Source organism: Oreochromis niloticus, linkage group LG18, assembly GCF_001858045.2.
Source record: "Oreochromis niloticus isolate F11D_XX linkage group LG18, O_niloticus_UMD_NMBU, whole genome shotgun sequence".
Classification (NCBI taxonomy): domain Eukaryota; kingdom Metazoa; phylum Chordata; class Actinopteri; order Cichliformes; family Cichlidae; genus Oreochromis; species Oreochromis niloticus.
Genome location: NC_031982.2, coordinates 28,067,547 through 28,084,277, shown reverse-complemented (window position 1 = coordinate 28,084,277; position 16,731 = coordinate 28,067,547). Strand labels below are relative to the sequence as shown.

The following is a 16,731-nucleotide window of genomic DNA, read 5'->3' as shown; positions in this document are numbered from 1 at the left end:
ATTTCCCTGTTAGCTTTCGTGCACGTGCAAAGGTGGCACAAATGGCTTGTCTGTTATTCCTGTAATACCGATGGCAGGCGACTCCACATACAGCTCCACACACCTCCAAGCTGAGCTGGAGAATGTGCAGAAACACATCTATAAGGGGAGCAAGGTCGCTCAGAAAAAAAAGATTTTAGGTCATAAAGTATTAACAAACTGTTTTCAGCTTCATGTGGAAGGACTCAGTGAGCAGGGAGGACACATGCAGAGCGAGAAAGATGAAGAAATGCGGAGGCATGAATTGGAAGAAAGGTAGAGGAAAGAGCAAAAACAGTGATGGCACAGTGAGACAGTCTTTGATCCAGGTGTAGAGAAGAGATTTGGGTAGAGGAGGACAAAGAGAAAGACACTCGAAAGGAAAACAAATAGAGATGCATCTCTTCAGTAGGACAAAGGGAGTGGAGAGACACTGGCAGGAAACAAAAGGAAGGCTAAAAGAAAAATGCAACAGGCAGAGAGACGAGTCGAGGAGGAGCGGACGGAGAGTTCGCACCACATCTGAGTCAGAAGCAGCAGGAAAGCGAGGAAACAACTGAAGGAGAAACACAGCAGGTGGAACGAGAGAGAGAGTCTGATAGTTTGGTGAAGCTCTAGATGTTTTATTCAAGGAGGAAGGATGGAAACTACAAAGCCATCTACTCTAACTGCTTACACACGGCTTTGTCTACACTCTTTCCACAACACCATTTATCCATCATCTGTCTGCAGAAGCAGCAATGTGTCTCTTTCATTACCTCGTTACTGTTAGACAACAAAATCACACACAAACTGAAAGAGACTTTTTATGCGCCTTGTTGCTTCTGATAGTCTACACGGGGTGAAATATTAGGATTCTCTTTGCTTTTATGTTTAATTTGGTATTTCCACTCAACGATGTTTGAAATTATATAGAGACAAATAAGTTTCACAGAACTGTTTCTACTACTGTGTCTCAGAAATCCTAAACCTAAAAATATGCAAGTATCCATTTCAGAAGATGAGATATTTCATTATTTCACTTTGCACTTGTCTAAGTGGCTCACTCATATATCCTATACTGGGGTCTCAGTGCAGCCCATCACAGTCCAGCCTCCCTCCTTCTCTTAAGCAAAGAAAATTCACTTAACAGGGCAGAAGATGAGGACTAGCTGCTGCTTGTAAACAGAAGGTTTGAGCAGGCAAGTGGCTGCGTGTATGAGATGACCATCTATATGACATCGGCTCTCTAAAACAACACACACTGTAACGAATAGAAAAAGACTGAACCTGTGCTCTGACTTTATGATTTGAAACTCTATTAAAAAATGAATATCCACCATTGTAACAGCAAAATAATGACAGCAAAACATGAAAATCACAATAGGTTCCCTTTAAACTGAGATATAAGGTGAGCTGAGAGCCCCGCCCCCCTTCAGCGGATGAAAAGTGAATCCAGCCTTCTGGTGTCAAAGTGCCCATATATCATTCTGCACAGTGAAGCTCAAACATCCAAATGCATTAATAAGCACAACACTTCATGTATTTTCATGACTGCACCCTTCTATCAAGTGGAAATATTCAGGATGTCTAGTGCATCGCTTTAACCCGGACATGCTCGCAACACTCAGCCTGACAAATGTGGTGTCTTTGGAAACTTTGAGGTCTCCGCTTGAATTTCAAATAAAGCTCTGTGGGTGTGAGCAATGTTTGGCTGCACAGGAAGAGTTTCTAATGACTGTGGGATTCAGGGGGTCAGTGACTGTAAATATGGACGCGAGAGGAAAAGGGAACAAGAAAAAGAAAAGTGGAGGACTTGCAGAGTAAAAGGACTATGGAGAAGAAAGTGAAGATAACAATATTTTACACAAATCACGTCTTTAAGAGTGAAGGCAGGAAAGCTATGAAATAAGAAATAAAAAGAAATCACTGAGCTGCGAGAAAAGAGAACAAGACAGGAGGACGGGAGACTCATTTTGCCATCTGTTTCCAATGTGTACAAGCGTATGGCATCTCCCTCTCTGCTCCTTTTATCCATCTCTCTCCCCTTCGCCTCTTCTTTCGGGCAGAGGAAGAAAACAGCAACGCCCAGCTTCACATTCCCACACTGACACATGACTAGAGACCTGGAGACTCACTAATGCTCAACTCAGACACGATTCAGTGATGAAAAGTGACATTTCTTCACCTCAGACGCAACCCAGCATCCTCTCAGTCCCAAGCCCACATCTACTGTACAAGCTGCATTCAACCTCTCTCTCTCTCTCTCTCACACACACACACACACACACACACACACACACTCTTGTACTCCAGGCAGGCTCAACATGCTTTGCCAAGCACAAAATTAACCAGAAAGCAAACACATAACCTTGTTGTATGGAGTGGATGAACTCGATTCAGCGGTTATCATAAAGGCTTCAGCCTACAGAGGTTTGAACACACAGCTGAGACCTTTCACTGACAAACACTGAGCTCTGTGAAACCTCCTGTGGGCTGCAGCATCCTAAATACAAAGGTTTTCAGGAGGCGCTGTGAGTCTGAGAATCAGGAATCTTTGGAAAGATGTAATACAAGGGGCTTAATCGAAAGGGGAATGTTTTCTAGAAAAGTTGACTTGTGCAGGAGAAACGTTTGGCTTAAATGTTGCTCTAATAAAAAGGACAAAAATATCTTTAAAACCATTTTACTTCTTTAATTTCCTCTGATTGGCAACGAAGACGCGCTGAAAGCTGATACATTTAACGAAGAAGAAGAAAAAAGCTCTTTATAAAGCTCGAATGTTAATTTAAAAAGTAACAAAATAATATCGGTCAACAGGGACCCCGTGTTTCTATCGCTCTAATCAGATCAATGGTGTCGTGTTTTAAGCAGACTCCCCGCACTTGCTGCGCTACCTGCGGGAAAAGTAAAAAACGCACAGCCGGCTCACCTTCTCCGGTCGTCCCGTACGCGCAGGAGAGAAGCAGGGCGACCTGAGCGATAATCCCAGCAACTCTTTTAGTTCCCAGATCCATGGTGAAGCGGTGAGAGGCTGCAGAGAAGCCCGGCGGCTGCTGGAGGAGAGAGACGACCGAAGCCTCCTCTCCAGCTCCAAGAGAGATCTCCTCAAACCAGAACTGAAGGGGAGGAAGGGAGGCAGTGAGGGAGAGTGAGAGGGAGAGAGAGAGCGAGTCGAGGGTCTTACTACGCGTTCCCAGCGCCAGCTTCCGTGCGCCTCCCTCTCCTCTGAAAGCTCCTCTTCAGTCCATCGATGTTTAATAAGCGCAGTTTCAAAAGCCCTGCGCATTGCAAGATTGGGTCCTTCAGTTCCAATGGGGTAATAAATCCTGCCAGGCAGACTCGTTTCACGTGAAATGCACATTCACACACAAATCCACGCCTTACTCAACACTTCATTTTTATGGTGTGTGCATTTTAAATCCTACAAACCCGAATGCTTTTTTACAAAAAGTAAAGTAGTTGTGCAAGCGCCTAAATTTGTGTACATTTGGAGCAGGTTATATTCCCCTGTGGGCTTAAAACGTGCGCACAGCTGGGGAACAAACATTGTGAGAAGAATGGATCCTTTAAATTTTGCTGAGTCACATTAGTTTAAAAATAAAAATAAACAAGCAATACAAAAAGTGCATAAGAATGAAGGCGATGTGTGATAGCTAATAAAAAAGGCTGTCAGCTGTAAAAATCTCATATAAAGCCGTATTTACATTTTTTGGGGAGAAAAAAAGGGCAAAATGTGTACAACTCCAGGAGGTCACTGCCAGGACCCAAGCTAACCTAATCAGCTAGTGACTGTGCTTTTCATTAGCTACCACACAAAGATCTGAGCATCATCAATCTTCTCACCCAGCTCTGTAAGTAATCAAACAAGCATATTTTCCACAATCTTTGATTATCTCGTTGTTTTAAGTTGGGTGGATATTTTTAATTGTCACCAAGACACATGAAAAGTGTTTGCATTAGCATCCCTGTCTTGAAAATGTATTCCACAAGTGCCCCGTGATTGGCTGTCTGGGCAACATTGGTGCTCATCCCTTTGAGATGCTGCAGATATATTAGAAGAACAGGTATGACACCCTGCGAATGCTGAATTAAAACCTATGTGAGGTCTGCAAAAGGAAAATTGTGGTATAAGCATAATTAATGTATTTGTGAGACAAGTTCACCAAACTAAAGCATGCTCTGCTTTGTTCTCCTTTTTATGTCAGATGAAAACCATCATTTATAATATGATCCTCACGTTATTTTAAATAAGCTTTGTAACTTGTGGCTGAGACCACTTCTGTGGCCATAGATCAGTGAGCAAAGGGTTGCTTTCCCATAGACCTCTATAAAACCTGACTTGTTTGTAAACCTGAAGACGTGCCCCCTTCTGGCAACTGGAAATAATGCAGGTTTTAGGCACATATGTGCTAGCTTCCCTTTTCAAATGCAGAAGCTACAGTGTCCATCTTTATTTTAAACTGAAGAAGAATATCAGCCTGTGTGTTTTTAAAAAAAAAAAAATGACATTGTGCTACAGAGGGTACTCTGGATACATGGTCAGTGATTGTTGGGTTGTCAGTTGGGTTTTTCATCAAACCAGGCAACAATCGGGCACCATGTTGTGGAAACTCCTGTTCTGGAATAGCTGAGATGGATATCTCCCAATTTGAATTTAAACAATAACAATGCACTCTGAGCAAAATGGCAGCTGTCAAGTATTTCCCATCTATCCACGACAAAACAGACAACAAGAAAACCTGGCCTTTTTTTGACCCTGTGCCAAACCAGAAAAACTCTTTGCCCATCGGTTCCAGAAACGACTGCTCTGCTAACAACTTGAATGATGGTGTTGATCAGCAGCTCGAAGCTCCAGCAGCCTGGAAGACATCAAACATTTTGCCGGTGCCTGATTACCAGCCTCTGGATGTTTTCAGTGCGCCAGAAGAAGATCCTACTGTAGCGTCATGGAGCGAGGCGGATGATATCTGTGAGCTCTGCATCAGGCTCAAAGAAATTGAGCTATGCAACATGATAGGAGAGACAACGAGCAACCGGGAGAGTGAGTGTGATCGCAATTACCTGTGATGTTATTAGACAACTTAATAGCTCACTTTAGAGCCACGGGAGTTAACACAGTTGGTTACTGTGCAGTTTTGATGAGTATCATCATTAGTATAACTAAACTAAATTAGTATAATTTAGTCATCTGAAACTGATAAAGGAAAAGAGCAGAAGAGATATGAAAAGAAGTGAAACTGTGAAATGTAATGTATTGTACACAAAACATTCTGTTAGTGCTAAAAAGTTTTCAGATCCTACATAATATGACTGTCAAAGTACTACACATCACATGAGAAAGTCCTGCACTAAAACTGCAGCCTAAGTTAATTATGATAATACATGATTTAAAGTAGTAAAAATGAAAAATGCTCAATTTAAACAATATTTTTAAATGTGAGGTTCACCTGTATTTTTCATAGATGAGACCTAGATTAGATCAGTTCAATTTAAAGTCTGTCAAATGATTTATAAATTAATTGACTTGCCACTAGTTTTACATGTATTTATTCTCAAGTGCTTTTAAATAATAACAGAAATATTTAAGGTCTGTTAAATGTAGGTGGTTTAAAAATGCATTTATTTCACAGTGAAATGTAAAAGCTTGGATTAAGTGAAAATACATAATATAATATAATATAATATAATATAAAGACTTTTACCCTCTCTATAGCTTATTTAAGTGAAATTCTTGCAATATGTGATGCATTACGGTCTCTCTCTCTCTTTCAGAAAAATTTCTGAGGAACATCGGGTATTACAGGGTCAAGCAGAAGAGGAGAAAAAAGAAATAAAAAAACTCAGAAAGATAAAAATATTAAAATGAACTGCAATGACAAGCAATTACGCTTCTGAGCTGAAATGTTTTTCTGTTTGTGTGGGTTCTCAGTTTAGCCATTTGACTGTTTTTCCTACTATGTGATCCCAGAGGGAAGTAGAGTGCATCTTTGTCCATCAGTTTTTATCATTATACATTAAAAACACTGTGTAAACACTGGAAACCTGCAAAACCACAAACATTCTAATATCACAAAAATCTAGTTCGTTGTACTAAACCTCAACACTTTCAGACAGCGAGTAGTGCGTTGTTTTTAAAATACATTTCTGACTGGCTGCCACGGCTCACTGCAACCATGCCAGCCACAGAAACCACAGCAAGAGAAACATTACAGGAGATCATTTACAGCCCAAAATGTTTAAGCTACTACTGTGGGTTTGAATGATTAAGGGTTAAAAACAACCCTTACGTGTCTGTTAAGGGCAAAGTAGAATTTGGCAGATGGGGGAACTTTAAGGCAGCGCTGATAAATGATTGACCTTAAAAATTAATTCGTCCTGAGAACTCTGGTGGACTTGCTCTGATTGAGAAAGGCGATCAGCTCACTTGCTTATGGCTCTGATGTTTCCAAGTCTTTGTGGATTTAGGCAACTGTATTCTACAGAATACATTTAAAGTTGGGGAGGTGTGTTTTTTGTTGTTTTGTTGTTGTTGTTTTTTTTTTATTTCTAGTCCATTTTATTTACTGGTTATAACACCAACACTGCAGCAGGACTGGTTGAATGAAGTAAGCAGTCACTGAGGGAAAGAGGAACGATATCTGTATTGAAGAACTGCTGGTCATCACCCAGTAATGACTTAGCTTCCGAGGGCAGATATGCGATTTCCTAAACTGGAAGTCTTGAAATACTGGACCCCAGGAGCTATATTACAATTAAATCAAGATGGCTGATGGATTTGCGAACCCATCAGCTAGTCTGATGGGTTTTATCAAGATCTGTGAATAGAAGGTGATATCAGAACCAAGTTTTGCAACTTGGCAATGATCTTGGAACTTCCTATCTTGTAGAATGGGGAGACAGCTTTTATTTCAGTGGTCACTGCCACATGAAATATAAAAGTGTGGTGGTACTTTAAAGAAAACTGCTTTAAAACTTTGCTTATTTTGGCCACTAAAAGTCTTTTTCCTCCACCAGTTATATTCCTACTGCACTGTTTCACATTACACCTTCATTTACTGCTCAATCCAGAGTGCCGACATTAAAAGTGTCTCGGCTCCTCCCACAAAAACAACAACTGTGATCAAATACCATGCTTATTTGCATGATGGATACAGCAAGCTGATAAAAATTAAAGAACACTACACTTACCTACAGCTTTACTATAGTAATCATGTTTAAAGATGTAGAAATGTGCCAGCTACCAAACAGCTGTGACGATCATGACCCTCTGTTGTGCACATGTATTGGTGTAGCAAGAAAATTAGCCAATATGTTTCCCATCTGACGCTTGATTGGCTTTTGGGGGGCAGGGGTGAAGCAACAGCCACTCAGAATTGTCCCATGGATTTTTATTCAGGATTCTGTGAGCCATGTCTCCTCCTCATACATTGTCTTAGATAAAGTATATCAACAGCTTGCGCTGTGCATGCCATTATAATCTGAAGCATCCAGGAGCTGCTGCTAATTCAAATGACAGAACAACAACGTTGCCAGGCAGTCGCTGTAGGTGGCAATAGTTTGCTGTGCTCATGTGAAGTAAAGCTTGCATTGTGAGAGACAAAAAGCATCTGATTGGCATGTAGAGAAGAGGAGGCTAAAAAGTTCCTCAGATAACCACATTCAAACTCTACTTTGGTCTGCTACTTTTTTATTGTATAAGGTTTTACAAACACACACACACACATACACATACAAAATGCATGGAGTGGTCTGATGGTGCCCAGATTTCTAGACATTTGGTTAAAATTTGCTCTACAGTTGGAAGGAAAATTTGTTCTTGGCTTTACTTAAGTCAAGAGTAAGGGGTGGGTTAAAGCAACCGTGATTCAACACACAGTAGTCGTTTGAGACCAATTTGTGTAACACAGAAGTGCCTGGGGATGAGGTTATAATGTCACATTCAACAGATCGGGTGCAGTGCAGAATATTGAGTGCATACATTTAGAGAGAGAAGCTTTCGGTTGCGTTTGGTCGATAATGCACGGTCAAGAAAAAGCCCTGAAAACAGAGAAGAGAGGGGAAGGCGTGCAGAGAGTCAGCAGGGGGATCTGATAATGAAAACCTACTGAGAGTATAGACAGCAGGGGAATGAGATGATAAAAAACCTGTTGAGAGCAAACACAGTGGGGGAATCAGATACAAACACTCAACATTAGCATCAGACACCTCGCTGGCCTGTGGACATACCGCACACAGAGAAAACAGCTGCTGCTTAATGTTTAAATCAGACCAGTGAGAGGTTTTCAAACTATGTCAATGTGAGACGTGCAAAAAATGCAGTGAGAGAAAACAGCAGGCTTTTGGTGGCAGAGGTCAAACTGAGAGTGACACACAGCAAGAAAGTTACAGTAGATTGATAAGGTGAGATAGAAAATGACAATTCCTAACATTTTAGAAGCAGGTAAAGGGATAATAAATGCACTTTTTTTTCCTCTTTCTCTTTCTCTTTCAGCTCTGAAAATGAAAAAATCCTCAAAGAGTAAAATAAGTGGAAGAAAAGACAGACAAGTCTTAGGTTTTGTAGAGTCTGAAAAGAAAAACAACAACTGCACAACACGGGTGTAGTTTCGACTTTGTGAAAGGAAGATTAGTTTTTGCCTCGTCTGACAGGTTTGACAGAATCACTTGGCAGTTCTCAGTGAAAGTCTACAATGGGACACGGGGGAAAACCAATTTGCTTCTTTTCAAATAGAAAAGCTTTCAAAGAATTGTGTGAAAAAAGTGACCAGATTTTCATTTACAGGTTAAAGAAAGAAAATAAGACTCTTTGTGTCCATTTGGTTTGGCACTAGTGAATACAGTACAGATGAAAGCAGAGCAAAGGAGTTAATTGTGACCCAGAAGTTACCCATCAACGAACACTTTAATGTCCCTCCATCCTCCAAAGCAGAGTTTGATCTCTCTGGAGTTAGTCAGTTAAACCTGGATGGAGCTCATTTATCAGACTGTAACATCTCATCTTGTCTGGTTGGAGATTTTGGCAGCAGAAGGAAATCCACCCAAACTGTGATGACAGCACATCGTGACAGGCCTGTGGAGAAGTGCTCGTATGATGAGCATGAAAGGCCACTGTCAATTAAATGTTAACTTTTGCTTCAATATATCTCTAATAAGATAGTCCCTTCAGCCACCCATGTGAAAAAACTGCCTTACTTTTGAATTATCAAATTGTTTGAGCGTGCCCTATGTAGCCTGGGGGATTTTATAGTCTGGTAGTGTAATAATGCTCATAACAGTGTGATGGGACACTGTTAGAATAATCAATCCTCTATTTTAAAATTGGGACACTGAACAAAGCTCAGCAAAGTTTCCATTCTGCCAGAGCTGGCAGGGAAATGAGACCAAAACAGGAAGCACACCCATGAATTTGTCATTCACACAGACTGCAAATTTTGCACTTGTTGGTTGCTTTTTCTTTACTTTTACATTTAACTCGTACTAAAACCTTCTCAGTCGGGTTAAGGTCAGTGAGCTGATACGACTCTGTCACGCTTCTTTGTCAAGAATCCTTTAATATCCTTGAGGTGTGTTTTGGGTCACTGTCTCAGATGTTGCGATGTACATGGTGGTTAAGTCTTGTTTGATGATAAAAGCCTGAGTCACACAGTCTCCATTCAGCTGATTTTGAGATGTATGTGCTGCTTGGACTGATGCAGTTTCTAATGGAGTGAATCAATCCTTTGCAGCAGTGGCTGTCATGAAACAGCTGCTTAGCAGGCAGGATGTCCACCCAGATGCAAGATTTGGGAGACCTGAGTAAACTCAAAAAGCAGCTTTTAATGCTGAGCTCTCACAAAATATAAAACAATTGCAAGTCGGGAAGAAGAAGTACAAAAACTACAAATCTTTTATATAAACACAGAACAATGAGAAACACAACTGAATGTAAAGACTTGTGGAAAAGTTACAAAATTAAACAAGAAAGAAGTAACTATTACCAAGACAGTAACTCTGACTTACAAGCCTGAAACAGAAAAACAAAAATACAGAGAGCAAAACCAAAAACCCACACGAGCCAACAAAAAGATAAAAGCCTGGCTCCAAGGCCCAGACACATGACGATGGCCACTTTTGGTCTTCCTTTCCAGAATTTCATCACAGCATTTCATGGTTCTTGTGACTGAACTTGGTGTCTTTTGGTGATTAAGTGCTGCTTTGCTTTTCTTAGCTGAGCGGGGAAAACAATTACCCAATGAATTACCAACGTAGGCAGATAGGACTGTTTTTATGTATACCAGCAGTAGCTCAACACAGCACAACTGATGGTCTCATTAGAGGGTGAGAAATCCCACAAACTAACTTTTGACAAGTTGTCTGTTAATTAAAAAGCACCCCGGGCATTAATGCTGGCAAGGATACTGCCTTTCTTTTGTAAAGTTGTGATCACAGCAAACACTTTGATGGATCTAAAATCTGACACATATTCATGAAATTATATACAGGTTTTATTTGCCTTCAGTACCTTATTAATTTTGTGTTTAGTCTATATATTCTTACTGGTTTTATTATGTGACTCATATCTCTCTTCAATGTTCTCATATTTTATTGTAATTTATTATCAGAGTCATTTATTTCCATGCTTACACTATATGTTTACTTTTATCTTTGCTGGGCTATATTAGAAATGAGATCACTGCCTTGGTGTTTCTCAGTAAGAATAAAAAGCTGATGAAAGCTAAACTTTTTAGATCGCAGACTAATTGATGACACTAGATTGCCTCACTCCCACTTTGTAGAATAAACCAAACCAAAGAAGTAAAAGGTTTAGTGATTGAATAAATGCAAGCAAACTTGCTTTTATTTGAGCACTCATTCAACCATCAGCTCCCAATGGATCCTTCACTGCACTAAACCATCTCCTCTTCTGTCAAACGCAGAGGAATTTCTTTCTCTGACCTGCCAAGTTGGTCGGTAAAAGCTTTCAGCAGATTTTGAACCTGATCCCCGACCAGCAACTTGTTACTTCTGCACCACATAGCAATTAATGAAATATTTTTCCTTTACCATGGTAACTTCCTGCACAGCTAAACAGAGATGCTGAATGGACTTCAGAAAAAAAGAACGAGGAGCTGCATGAGAATGAGCACAGAGGGAGAGGGAGGCCAGTGTAGATGTAAATACAACTGAAAGTAAGTAATATAGATGGTTTTTAATTATGGCTTCATCTATGATGGGTATTTTTTAATCTCTGCATCTCCATTTAGCTTAAATTCATTTCATTATACTTCATGAGCAGAGCTGAAAATTCCTCCTGACAGAGTGTGAAAATAGGTGAAAGGATCAACTTGGGATCTGTTAGTATTTCTGTGCAAGTCTTTGGATAAATATTGATAAGAGAGAGAAGCTTTTCATTTGAGACCATTCGTGCTGTCTGAGCCACTTTACAGTCATATCGTGTTTGTTTCTACAAATCAGGACCTTTTTCTAACAGGGCATGGAGACAAATCTTACTATAATACACCAAATCTCTGACTGGGAGCAACCAAACCTGGCACGCAGGTACGTCTTAGGCCTCTGAAGGTTTTATCTATATCACATTATCATGTTGTAATGCTGCCTAGCAACCAGAGGATTTTTTCCCTGTTTTGTTTACAAATGGTCCCAAAGGACGACTGTTAAGAGACGACTATTCATAAAGTTTGGGAAAGCTGCAGTCAGCTGAGAAGGAAGAAGTCATGTGGATGAGCGATGAAACGTTTGTCTCAGTGAAAACGCTGCATCCAAATGAACAGAATCAACTTTCTGGGAACAGACTTCACAGTTTCTGAGGAGAAAACAGCAGAAAAGAGAGAGGGAGGGTGGGTGGGGGGTTAGGGGAAATATTCGACACCGAGTTAATGAAATGCTGCAGGTTAGATGGTGCAGAGATAATGTTTGTGGTCGATCTCATTAGAGATGCTCACATCTCCAACCCAATGCAAAAAAAAAAAAAAAAAAAAATGATTAAAGTTGAGCTTTTTTCCCCACAAGATTCAGCAGCAAAATTACCAGCATGATGAATAAACATTATCAAATAAATATAACAGCTTTCAGCATGTGAATGGGCTACTGCACAGGTAGGCCTGTGCTTCCAAGCATTTTGTAAGCAACTTTTAAAACATACTTTAAACTTTATTCATCTCCATGGGGACCAAATGCTGGGAACAGCCCAACTGATTTCACTGTGCATTCTATGACCATTATCAGCGACTATGATAATGGGCATTTGGGAATAAACTATGATAAATTTTGACATTTGAAGTTTTGCATTTGTCCAACAGGGAAGCGCATATTGGTGCTGTCACTCACCGGTTGCCTCAACAGTTAGATGGCTCATGTAAATGCTTGCAGATGCCCTGGAGTTACATTTGAACATGCTGGGTACCATTTAGCATCATTTTGCAACTTGTAGGGTTTCTTTGAATGAGGTGTATTTGAACCAAAATCAACATCTTTTCCTAAAGTTGAAGCAAATATTGGTGCCTAGACCTAACTGAACAGAAATGAAAGCAAAAGTAAAGATAAAGAGAGGGTAGAAAGAAAACTAATCAAATAAGAAGCACTTGGGCAAACCTCCATATGGCACCTCACTCTTTGGGCAGTATTTACTTTTAAGGGACCAATATTGTATTTTGTATATATTCACTATTCTGCCCTCACAAATTATCATGCCTCCCTTAAAGGGCAGCACATTCACTTTGGGTTTTTTTTTTCTTTTTAAATAAGTGTGTAGTAAAAATCAGATGAAGGTAATATGACAGGCGTTTCCTTTGATTATATTAATATGTAGAAGTTAGTAATGGATAAAAAGTATAGATTTGTAAATAAGTGAACATATAAAACTTGAGCTTATTACATAATAACTAACTAGGCACTTCATTCGTTTTCTCTTAGCAACACATTCCTTAAAGATATAACACATTTTGGGGTCAACTTGAAAGAAAGGCAGATGTGAATGTAATAAAATTGAGATGATATTTTAAGTCTTTATAAGTTGCTTTGTAAATGTTGACACAGCACCTCATAGTTTCTAAGTTCAAAGACTGTTCTGGTAATTTTCGAATTAACCTTGAAGACCGTGGTGGGTGTAAGCCAAATTTTAATGGGTTGTTAAAATGATTCTACTCTACACCCTTACAAAGTTTTACTGGAATTCATTAAAAACAAATTATGATGTTTACAGCCAGAAAAAATTACACACATGCACACAAACACTACCAACAAACATGACCTCCTTGGCGGAGGGAAAAATGTCTAAACAGGAATGAACCGTGGCTTAATGGTAGATTGTCTGTCACAGATCAAAATGGCATTGTTTGAGGCCCTGAGGTAAGAGCAGGTTGACGGCACCAAACTCTGAGGAAACAAAAAGCTGGAAAGTCCAACAAAGAAGCTGTTATAACTTCTTTGCAGTGTTGCACTTTCTTTTTAACTTCCTGAGTATAAACACCCTAAAAGAGGAATGTTTTTCAGGCAGTCCTGCCAGAAACTCAATTAATTAGGTTCCAAACTCACAGTTAGCAATTGCTCATAGTTTTACACAGCTAATTTAAACTCTTCATCAAATTAAATGATGTACAGTCTCTAGTACAAGACTCCCAGAAAGCTAAAGTGACTGACTAGTGCTGCCACAAACCAATCCAGCTATTAATGAACTCATTGCCAGTAGAGTATTTCACAAGTTAAACTTGCAAATCGTCCCTATGCCTTCAAACATCTCGAAGCACATTTCTTTCCAAGATGAAATTCTCTGACTCAAAGCAGTGGAATCATCCTGCATCATGAAATGTAAGGGAGAAGCACATTTATTAGTAGATAATGGAGTAAAGTGAGGCATTAAAGGCTCAAAATGTCTCTAACATGATGAGTCAGATTGCAGCTGAATGATGTGAGCCCGGGCTACTGCTTCGCCTTTTGTCCACGGTTGTATTTGTGTTGAATAGCAGATGGAGCGAGCTGGTGATCAGTGCATTCTGCCTCTGCTTTATATTCACAGCAGCAGCTGCAGGCTGTTGGAGGCCTGCTGCCTGACCGGCCGGCCAGTTGGCTGAAGCAGAAAAGACACTCAGAGTTTCTTTGAGAGCAGAGCAGAGATCAAGCTGCTGGGAGCCAGAAAAGAGGGAGCAAAATTAACGAGTTCTACAAAGAAGTCCAGTCTTCTGTGTACTGTAAACTCTCTACTGCATTCTAGGTACTAAGGGCTGGAATGAGAGTTCCTCTGTTGGAAATTAAAGAGCCATTTAAGTCAAATAGCACAATGAGTTACCCACTGTTGTATCTGGTGCTTTCTAGAGTCCAAATATAACATATTACAGCTACAATAGATATCAGTGTATTGCATGAGAATCGGGGTTGGATTAATTGGATAGTGTTATATGTGTATAATTCAGGAAACCTCAAGTTTTCTGTGTGGTTGAATTGGTAGATATAGATATTCACTTTAATTTCATTTCATTTTTACACCACCAAATCACAACAGCTGCTTCAAGGTGCAGGATTTTACCAACATGGAACTGCCACAGAGTCGCAGATCTACAAATCCTAACAGGCGTTGGACTCCAGCTTCATTGGAGCTGGAGGAGTTTGTCTACAGGGAACTGTGTGCATGTCTTGAAATGGTTTACATTGTTACATCTAATGCAGGTGTGTCACGATACACTGAAACTGATGAACCGATGAGTGATATTTAAAAATTAAATATCGATAATAACAATAATCATCTATCCTCTTCCGCTTATCCAGTTCAGGGTCAAGGGGAGTCTATCCCAGCTACTGTAAGGTGAGCCAAGGTACACCACAGTCAGGTCGCCAGTCTATCACAGGGCTAACACTGAGAGACAGACAATCAGTCGCACTTGTATTCACACCTATAGGCAATCTCTTGGGCTATGGGAGGAAGCCGGAGTACCCAAAGACACATGAAGAACCTGCACACTCAATACAGAAAGGCCAGATGGTGAATTTTAACCCAGGGCCGTCTTGCTGTGAGGCAAAAGTCCTAACCACATTATACTAATATTAATCCAGCAGCAGTAAGTACTGAAGCTTGAGGCTTGGCAAAAACGACTCTATTTGTTCTTTCTGACCAGTTATCTTGCAACAACTAACTTCTTCTCAGCTGCTACTGCAGTATCAGTGAGAGTTAAAGAGACAGGAATTTTGGGATGTGGATAATTTCCTTATTGATTAACATCAATCTCACTGAATAGTTTAAAAGTAAGAAAACACTTAAAACAGCGAAATCTGAGCAGTGTAATGGACAAGGTTAAATTCAGTCTGTAGAAATACTTTGGATATACTGTGGGGGAAATTCTGGAGAAAAGCAATCTCTGCAGCTTCTGTAGCTTCTCAGCATCCTACAGCTGGAGGGTACCTTAGCCAAAACTAGCATAACACTTTCTATCTCACAACAAGGGCGTGCATAAATATAAGCAACAAATGAAGGACCAAAGAAAAAGTAAATTGATTAAAGTTGTCATCTCTGGTCCTTCTGCTTTGAACCATCTTTTTTACAGTGTTATTAGAGTGCAGTTGTAAGTCAGTAGAGCACTCTTAATATGTTTAATGTGTCACTGGGAATATGAAATTTTGATTAACATCTCAGTGCAGGAGTAAATGAATCACCATTCAGCTGGTTAACTAACAGCAATGAGAGCACATTGCAAGGTTGCTTATCCATAAAAATCCGTTTGCATGTAGATACTAGCTGTGCATTATTTCAAATTAAAATTCTGATATTAAACACTGTAGAGCTTCTATTACCAAGCATCATATTAACGTGCATTTTACATTTCCCCCCAAATAGACTGATGCTTCCGTTTCAGTTTTAAGCTGAATGAATGAGTTATTTTCATAACCTTCAAAAACCCTGGAAAAAATCTCTGCAACTCCGTCAACAACACATCAAGGTGCAGTCTCGGAGGATGCGGGGTAGAGAGTGGGTGTGGGGTGAGGGGGTGAAGGTGTGTATATGTGCAGAGAGGCATCCCAAGGCCAATTTCAGTGTACCATCACATGTTTGAGTATCTTTGTAATAAATAATGAAAGCAAATATATATATTTTTAAAATTCCTGTTTAAGTGGAAAGCTTGAAGTACACGATACTACACCAAGTGAGTCCAAATAATGCTGGAGTTGTACATAGTCATTGTACCACGACATGTAAAACATTTAATCTGAACATTTTAAAAAATGTTTGCACACACTGAAATTAATTACAGTCCATTTTCTGTGTTTCTGGTATGTGTCATTGTTTCATATACATGTCATATAGATATAAATAACATACCATTTGATGTCAACATATTTTTGTTACATTTGCAGTGCTCGTGGTTTTATATTATTATGATTCTGTTCTTTTTATGAGTATATCCTTCTGCTTTGTTTCACATATATACTGTTGCTTGGCGAGCTTTAGCCATGCTAGCATCAGCACAGGTAGAAACAGACACACATCACAGAATCGGCCATGCATCGGCCTAAATACAAATGGAAAACTACAAAAATAAAAATATAGATGACTTTCAGATTAGTAAAGCTATCAATGGATCCACTGTTCCCATAGCAAAAACACATTATTGGGAGTATAATACACTGAGCAGCATATCAGTCAGCATAGAAACAATGCCATAAATTTAAGGAACAAAGGTCAAATTCTTCATGCGTGTACATGCACAGACCACATGTGCATACTGTTGTGCACATAAACTCACA

General features: G+C 39.8%; 1 protein-coding gene and 1 long non-coding RNA gene across 2 annotated transcripts in view; one reads left to right on the top strand and one right to left on the bottom strand.

The window, feature by feature from the left end:
- Positions 1-3,290, bottom strand: part of LOC100700197 (contactin-associated protein-like 4) — a 143,477-nt gene extending 140,187 nt beyond the window's left edge. The window contains exon 1 of the mRNA XM_005476783.4: positions 2,930-3,290. Within this exon, the coding sequence (XP_005476840.1) occupies positions 2,930-3,014 (85 nt within the window). The 5' untranslated portion in view covers positions 3,015-3,290. The remainder of the gene's footprint in view (positions 1-2,929) is intronic.
- A 6,829-nt stretch (positions 3,291-10,119) lies between these two features.
- LOC112842750 (uncharacterized) lies at positions 10,120-16,343 on the top strand. Its single transcript, XR_003214760.1, has 3 exons — positions 10,120-11,168; positions 11,455-11,538; positions 14,015-16,343. It is a non-coding gene; the product is annotated as an uncharacterized LOC112842750 (long non-coding RNA).
- The last annotated feature ends 388 nt before the right edge of the window (positions 16,344-16,731 follow it).